The sequence below is a fragment of the Arachis hypogaea genome, chromosome 3 (genome assembly GCF_003086295.3).
Source record: "Arachis hypogaea cultivar Tifrunner chromosome 3, arahy.Tifrunner.gnm2.J5K5, whole genome shotgun sequence".
Lineage (NCBI taxonomy): Eukaryota > Viridiplantae > Streptophyta > Magnoliopsida > Fabales > Fabaceae > Arachis > Arachis hypogaea.
This window is the reverse complement of record NC_092038.1, coordinates 138,419,948-138,428,393: the sequence shown is the minus strand read 5'-3', so window position 1 is coordinate 138,428,393 and position 8,446 is coordinate 138,419,948. Positions and strand designations below refer to the sequence as shown.

Below are 8,446 nucleotides of genomic sequence, written 5' to 3'. Positions count from 1 at the left end.
AAAATATTCCTAGTTTTTTCAAAACTAAAAATACAGGTACTACCTAACTTTTTATTTACTAAATATAAAATAAAATATTTATGTTTTTTTAAACACAAATATTTTTCCAAAATAACTTTATCAAGTTGGACTTAAAATTAATAGTTGTTACGATGGGTAACCGGAAATTGTTGGGCTGGACTCGCTGGGTTGGCTCAATCGTCTGAGGAAGGAAGCCTTCGAACGGGTCTGCGTCTTGGGGGCCTCCGTCCGACTTGTGAGTATGAACGAATGGGGGTGGTACCTGCAAAAACACTCCGATGCCTAAGTCAGCAAGGGTGTGAGCAGGGCTAGAGAGTATTGGGACTTAGAGATACTTGAGAGGTGTCAGTGTATTTATAGTGGTGAACCAATAACCACCGTTGAAATAGTGCCACTTTTTAAAGAGAATAACCGTCCCTTTATCTTAGGGTCGTTGAGATATGGCTCTTGGAAGTGGTTAGAGAGATTCTAGGGGCAATTATCCTCTTGAGGGAGGGTTTATTTGACAGCTGATCCTCGTACCGACTTCAAGATAGCTGACTTCGTGGCATCTGGTTTGTGCAGTGTGAGGCTTAACTCCTTTGGGTTAGACCTTTTTACTTGGATCTTAGGTTTTAGCATTGGGCAGGGTATGAACAATAGTATAATTTTGTATTACCCAATCCTTCTTAAATGAATGTATTTGGACAAATTTTATCATCAAATACGTTAATGTTTTTAATAAATTTATGAAAATAAAAAAATTATATTTTCTCAAAAAGAGAAAGTATATTACAGTGCCAGTGCATGTGGAGTCATTGAAAAACAAAAATAATAATCTCAAACAAATGAAAAGTTGGAATACTACTTCTAACGAGATACGGATGGTTAAACGTGAGGTCTAGATTCTTTTGGAGATAGTGTCTAACGTCTCTCGTATTAAAGTGTTGTTATCCAAGTTTTTCGTGAGGAGGTGGGAGGTGATACCTGTAAAGAACTCTAATACTTAGGTTAGTATAAGTTTTAGGTACATTTTTAATAAATTGGGTTCGAAGTATATTTGAGAATGTCAAAATATTTATAATTGTAGATATAGAGTCAATCACCACTTTTTGAGTAATCTCGTCTTTGTTAGTGAATTTGTTATTCCCTTCTAATAAAAAAGTTGTTGAGATCTCATTTTTAGATGAATAGAAAATATTACAAGAGTTAATTACAAGTAGAGTTAGAATAACTCGTCACCTCCAACTTCTATGAAATCAAGTAGGTGTCGATCCAATTCATACCTGTTAATTGAGCTTTACTCACTTTAAATTTGAATATTAGATCAGAAAATGAACACTACTCAAACCAGTGTACCCACAATCAAATTTTTTCATCATCATGTGCTCCAAATTAAATAATAAGTTGACTAAAAGATTCAAATTAATTATGCGTTTAGTTAATAAAGACACGTATTAAGTTACTATTAATTAAAAATTTTAAATTATAAATACATTAGAAATTTCAATCAAATTGCAATGCAAGCATCCGTGTTTCTGTTCCATGCATTCTCAGAATATTTAACTATAAAAATTTCAATAATCATTTTGTTTCATCCGGACATGCTGAATTGCTGAGTCATGATACTTGTCTTTCTCTGTCCTAAAAAACATTCTCTCACCTTTGCCATTCTTGTTTGACTTGATTATTATATATGATACACACATTCACAAATCAGAACGTACGAGTCATCACAACTACATGCATCGAGTATAAGCAAGTAAAATATTTTGTTAATCATAAACATATTGTTAACATGTTTGTTCCGATCCTTTATTTGGAAAGCGACACTAAAGGTCTTATGATTTACGAGGAATATCAACGTATAACTCTAGCACTACTCTGACGGGTTCAGATTCAGTACTATTCTATCCGTTTAACAATTCTAAGTTACTTTTGGTACGTACTTTCATTTAATTTGAGTCTTGTTATATTTTAAAAGTGACTAGTATTAGATGGAGATGTACTGTGTCTATTTTTTTGAATATTGGATAAGAATTGGTATAATTCTTTAATATTAAAAGTTATCGTGTTTTGCAAAATTATAAAAGCTGTACAAGTAAATACACAGATTGCGTATTGTGCTTGCACAGAACAGCACCTCAGAACGCTGTAAAACCCCATTTTTTGTAATATTAACGTAAAACTGTATTCATTCTTCAATATTAAAATAAAAAAACCGAAGTACTCAGCAGAATAAGAGAAAGTAAATTGATTTCATGTTCTTTCAAAAGCCCTCCAAAAGGGGAATTTTGTGAAAACTTCAACAACTCTAGAGAGAGGAACAAGAACAATAAGATAAGATAAGATGAAGGAATGGAGAATCCATAATAAGTTTGAATACAGAATAAGATGTAGCATAATTCATTCCCTTGCAACCAAGGCAAAGGATGTTATTCTAAAAGCGCCCGAGAGAAAAGGCTATTCTGGAAGCGCCTTACACAAAATAAAGGAAGTTAAAGCTTCCTCTTAGTATTTGTACAAAGAGCAGCAAAAAAATCCTAAATATTCACTATACACTATACTTTCTCACACATTGAGAATACCATAATTAACAGGATGATAATACTCAAGAAGTTGAAATACAAGACAACAGAAATAGTACATTCATATTTGTCCAAAAAATAAAAATTAAATGTGAGCAAGACTTGTCTGCTCTTCTTTCCTTCTTTTTTTTTTTTTTTTTGGTTCCAAAACTACATGAGCAGATGGATAAGCACTTCTAAACAGATTGTGAAGAGTCTTTTTGTATGGTTATCAGCATCAGCATCCCAACTTACACTTAAATAACAATGCAAAACAAATAACTCTGGCAGCAGATTCCGACATCCTTATCAACAACAACAACACTTCTTGCAAAAGAGGAGAATATACATCATTTTCTCAAAAGATTTGGTGAGAAAATCTTCTTAGAATATGGGCTGTTACGAGAAATTGCCTTGTGGGACTCGATCGTTTCAACGAGTAAATTGTGCAAATGACCCTGGTTCGGTGAAGGAAAAAAAATGAGACTGAGAAAACAAAAAGAAACTCAAGGAAAAAGTTGCAAAGACAAGATTATGGAAATTATGTGCACTTCTCACACAGACAAAACAAGAACTGAAAAGATAATAACATTCTAATATATGACAACAATTTTTTACAGAAAAAAGCATGGCAAGATATTGAAGTTGAACTAAACGTTCTGTAATGGGTTTGTCAAAAGTGAAAAGGAAGATAAAGTGGTCTTGCTACAAACCTCAGAATGGCGAAGAGCTGATTGAACGACATAATTTGCATGTGGATCTTGAAGCAAGTGTTCAAAGTGAGGAGCAGAAAGCAGTTCATGAATGACTCTCGACCGATTCTCATCATTGAATACAGCAAGACATTTCTCAACCACATGGCTGCTAAACTTCTGTCTTGACAGGTGCACATAATTACCTTCAAATTGCAGAAGTATGGCTCCAGTGGCATGTGGAATTCCTAACTCCAGGATATATTGAACAACATAATTTCTGCAGCAGGTAGAAAAGAACAGAGAGATGAAACAGTAATAAAATCAAAGAGGTAGTAGAGGAATCATTCATCTCATAGTTTCAAGTACACTACCCTATCATCTAGAAATGATTAAGGTACGCATAGAATTGGTGATTTGTTAAAAACAGTCAACTTTTCTAAATGTAAATACCACGCAGGCACAGAAGCAAGAGTATTTAAAGAAAGAAATCTCATTTAAAATTACTCTCGCTGCTATCATCTTCTTTGCCACAATGACACTATAAAACAACACAAGATTATCATAAGAAATGCTCATTAGCACAAGGCACAGATGTAAAACAAACGATGCTGCATGAGCACCAAATTTTCTAGTCCCCATCAAATGTAGCCTCCAGTAAGTTGGGTTAAAATCTTCTACACAAATTACTAAAGATATTTCTAGCTTCTGGTATAAGATAGAACATAATCTGTAGGTAGACAAAAAGCTAGATGTGTCTTAAAAATTCAATGGAAGGCTTTAGCACATGCTTTATAATCTAAGTAACATTGTTGTAATTATTACCCAAATGGATCTTGAGATAGCAGAAGTGCATTAGCAGATATCTCTGCAATCAGTTTTTCTCGATGCTCCCCAGTTGAATGGCCGATGCATCTTTGTAGAACACAACATCCATGCTGATGAGTTGCAATGTCAACACAATACTTTGCAGCAGCAACAAAGATGAACTGCTTAATGCAAACAGGAAAAAATATATATATAATTTCTCCTCAAGGAATTAACAATGCCCTTTTCTCAAAATGGCCTGCATTAAATCAATTAGCACGGCTACCCGTAGAAACAAGAGGGCACTAGGAAAAAGAAAATATACCGTAACATCATCCATATAGTTCAATTCATACAAAATTTAACATACAACATAGATATGTGCCAAATGAACATTTCCATCACACAATATATATTAAACCTTAAACCTTAAGTTAAGCAATACATACCAAAAACAGATACCACTTCAATCATCATCACATTTTACAACTCTTCACCTACCTCAGATTATCACAGATTGATGATTGTTTTGGTTCATTAGTTAGTACTCTCTATAATCCTACATACATTATTTCACAATGACATGTTTGTTACATGCTTGATGTTTTCAATAAAAAGACAAATATTGCTGCAACCCATAATACATCAGTAAAACAATTTTTTTATCCAATATAGAACAGGAATCTTAATGCAACCCATAACACCTAAGCAAATGTAGTCTATCATTTGTCTTGGTAATGACCATCAAGAGCTTTTACTAAACATATTCCGCTGAATACAAAACTTCACGAACTACGGTAGCATAAAAATTGCAAGAGTAGCAAGTTAAATCAATGATGGCAAGAGCCAAGCCAGAAAAAAATGTGGAATCATGTCTTTCATACTTAACACGCCCCTTAAACGTCTCCCTGTAACTACCGATCCAAACAAATAAAGTGTTGCATGTTAAGCAATAAGTGTGATAACTTCCAGAATGAAATGAATCCGTGAGAAACAAATAATGTGCTCTTTCACATGAGATGATTAGTTATCATGATCCACCATCAACCGTTTATAAAAACATATCAAGAAGACTGAACTTTTATTTGCAACAATATTATGAAATGGATCATCATACCTTGTTATCCTCATTGTTCAGGCATAGCAAACAACGCTGAACTACATGGTTTCCATTTAGGTCTTTGATGAGAGCTAAGAATCCTGGTTCAAGAGCTGATACAACTAATGAGATTTGCTGCCTGGTTTTGAGAGTCTCAATCAGCTTCTGTACCACACGAGTGCTGATAAAAAGGGAGGAAACAAGTTAAGAATGATGTCAAATTGGATATCATATAGTCAATATAATACTGTAATATTTGCATAAGTTGCAGCACTACCCATGGGTGTTTAAAGAGATTCTAACAAGCTGTCCTCGTTCTTCAGTAATTATGAGTAGAATCTGCATTCTCTGTTCTTCACTGCATACATCCAATAACTTCTGCATAAGGTAATTCCCAAAGGGATTCATCATAAGTTCCACCACATGATCAATGATCTCATTAAATATCACTTGAACATCTTCTGGGGTACCCTCTTCAAACGTTCTTTGGAGGAACCTACACCCATGCTGATCTTTGGCTATTAAATATATATATCCTCGAGCTTCGGCTAGGGAACTATACTTTGGCATCAAAGGGAACGAGCAACCAATCCCGACACTCCTAGGACTTCCATGAGATCCAACAACCTGGTGCCGGGTGTCAAGTTCCGTTCTCCTTAGATGTTTACCATATCCAGTACCTCGCACAGCAGCCTTATTCTGACATCTTGAACGATCTGAGCCTCTGTTAACAACATAATTTAAACCTTCACCTTGTAAAATGAAGCTTCCCTCACTGGTGATAGAATCTAGATTCCCTTGTGGGATTCTTGCATCTGAAGGAAGCACAGTTCTTGCATTAGATAAAGGGTGGCTATGCTGAACACTCAAATAAGGTCTTAAATTAGTACAAAGGGAAGAGTTTGACAATCTTGACATGCATGTCTCTTCCATTAAATTCATTCCATTTTTCTGTGCACATAGTATAGCATCAACCACTGAATTTCGGGTCAAAGAAGCAGCAGGCACCGGTCCCTGATTTCCTCTGAAATAATAGTTATCTAGCATCTGCCTTCTGTGCCTTGGAGAATCCATTGAAACACCAAATCCATTCAACTGAGAAGGAACTGTCTCAGGCCATTTAGTACACTGTCTTGGTCCGAATAAATTAGCCATTTTGTAATCCTGGGTTAATCCTAATAATGTCGGATTTATATCAGAACCATGGTTGATAGGACTCCTGGGAAACAGTGACTGGACCGCCGCAGAATCTAAAAATTCCCTATTGAAATTGCAATAATCACCATGTTTGTTGACATTGATTGGAGTATTTCCAGTAAAGGAAGAATCACGAAACGGAACCCCATTCATACCCATTGAAACATCTTTGGAATCGTACGGACTGTCATGTTGATTTCCAAGGCACATTTGACTCAAATTGGCACAAAGGCCAAGTTCATCAGCGAAGCTTCCATTGGCACTGTTAATGGAAGCTGAATCAGGTGTCAGTGAATCCAAGTAGAAAGGATTCGGGTGACAAGAGCTTCCAGAAGGAATGGTGGATTTGAGATCCTCCAATGTTGGTGATCCAGTGTCAGAGAGGGAATGTCCACCATGGAGGAACAAGCTTGACGAAGAGCCGTCAGAGAAGCCACTCAAAGGTGATGAAACACATGGATACTGAATCTGAGTTGTTAACGGCTCATCAACATCATCATACATACCACACATTCCATGATTTGCCTGAGTCACAAAATGGCCATGATCATGATGATCATCATCACCAACACAACCACCACCATTAACATGGCGATTCCTGTGGTAAAGGTGGAGGAGATTGTGCGATGTTGCCCGAGGGATCTCATTCAACAACATCTCAAGCTCCTCAAGCTCACCATCGTCTTTCACATTCTCACTCATTTCTTTACCCATCTCAACACATTCACACACCAACGAACCACACAAACAACTGAAAGAACAAACGCAGAGAAAAAGAAAACAACAGAGAACACAAGAGGAAAAACTCACACAAAGCAATCAGAGAACCCTTTTCAGATATCGATTCAAAGAAGATGTTACGACTCTCTGGCCATCTGGGTCACAGTTTTTTTAGACAGAGAAAAAAATAATAAAAATGGTTCCTTTATGATGAGAATTGGGATTGCATTTTTGCATTTTAGAGAGAATCATATGAATTGGGTTAATGGGGTTTTGTTTTTGTGAGGAGTTGGTGAAGCATGCAAAGATTGAAGATTTACATGCGGTTACTGGAAAGCGTAGGTGTACACACTCAGCGTAGTCTCACACGCCATTAAAGCTGGAGCAACAAGAGACGCTCTGGGCTTTCTATTTTTCCCATATAACATTTGTTTTCCTTTTATATACTTTCACAATTTTTTTAATTATTTTTTTTATCAAAGATAAGAGACTCGAACCCGCAACCTCTTAATTGAGTATGGAAAGACTATGTCATTTGAGCTATAATTCATTGGTTTTTAATTTTTTTTTTTTACCGAAAATATAGAGACTCGAACCCGTAACCTCTTAATTGAGTATGAGGAAACTATACCATTTGAACTATTGCTTGTTGACTTTTAATTATTATTTCTTTCACAAAAGGATATAATCAATGTCATGCGCCCTTCTTATAATCACAACATATAGCTGGGATTATCGATTTTGGCACATCAAGTCATTTTTAGAAATAAAAATATATTTTTATTAGCATAAGAAGCAATTAAATTATATAGATATAAATCTAGTAAATATGTAAGTGTTATTTTTAATTAAATTACAAAAAAGTAGTCATACTTATGTATGAATAAATAAATTATATTACATAATTTAATTAAATATTTAATCGTTTTACATTTTAATATAATGTAATAAATATTTTAATCATTTGAATAATTGATAGTAAATAAAAGTTAACATCATCTTCGTATTCTAAATATTTAGTTTAAAAGATAAGAATATTTAATTTAAGTTAAGATATATAACTTTTTGTAGTATGTTTGTGTGCATATATAATTTATTTATTTAAAGTAAAATGTTCGATTCGCCTTTCTAGATAAATTGTAAGGACAGATTTGGGAAAAATTAATTATAAACCTTAATAGTAATAAATATTTATATTTTTTTTCTCTTCAACTGTTTCTGTCATATCTTTACCCGTTTATCAAAAAGTATAAAAATATGATTTATTTTTTGTTCTGTTTTTTAAAAAATATAAACAAATAGTTCATAAATAAAATAAATATTTGTTTTTCAAAATTTCTTTTTTAATCTATTATAAATTAGTA

At 34.3% G+C, this 8,446-nt stretch overlaps 1 protein-coding gene across 1 annotated transcript; it reads right to left on the bottom strand.

Moving 5' to 3' along the window:
- Positions 1 to 2,351: 2,351 nt before the first annotated feature.
- LOC112734441 (uncharacterized) lies at positions 2,352 to 7,502 on the bottom strand. Its single transcript, XM_025783755.2, has 5 exons — positions 5,443 to 7,502; positions 5,184 to 5,346; positions 4,085 to 4,248; positions 3,281 to 3,539; positions 2,352 to 3,025 (listed from the first exon to the last, which is right to left on the bottom strand). Exons 1-5 carry the CDS (start codon positions 7,074 to 7,076, stop codon positions 2,918 to 2,920), a joined length of 2,328 nt encoding a protein of 775 aa, XP_025639540.1. The 5' UTR covers positions 7,077 to 7,502; the 3' UTR covers positions 2,352 to 2,917.
- Between the last annotated feature and the right edge of the window lie 944 nt (positions 7,503 to 8,446).

Coding starts and splice junctions, on each gene's coding strand:
- LOC112734441 (XM_025783755.2), bottom strand. CDS start 7,076: ATGGGTAAAGAAATGAGTGAGAATGTGAAAGACGATGGTGAGCTTGAG. Junction 3,540..4,084: donor CTATCTCAAGATCCATTTGG/GTAATAATTACA, acceptor TACCTGCTGCAG/AAATTATGTTGTTCAATATA. Junction 3,026..3,280: donor CAGCTCTTCGCCATTCTGAG/GTTTGTAGCAAG, acceptor TCACCGAACCAG/GGTCATTTGCACAATTTACT.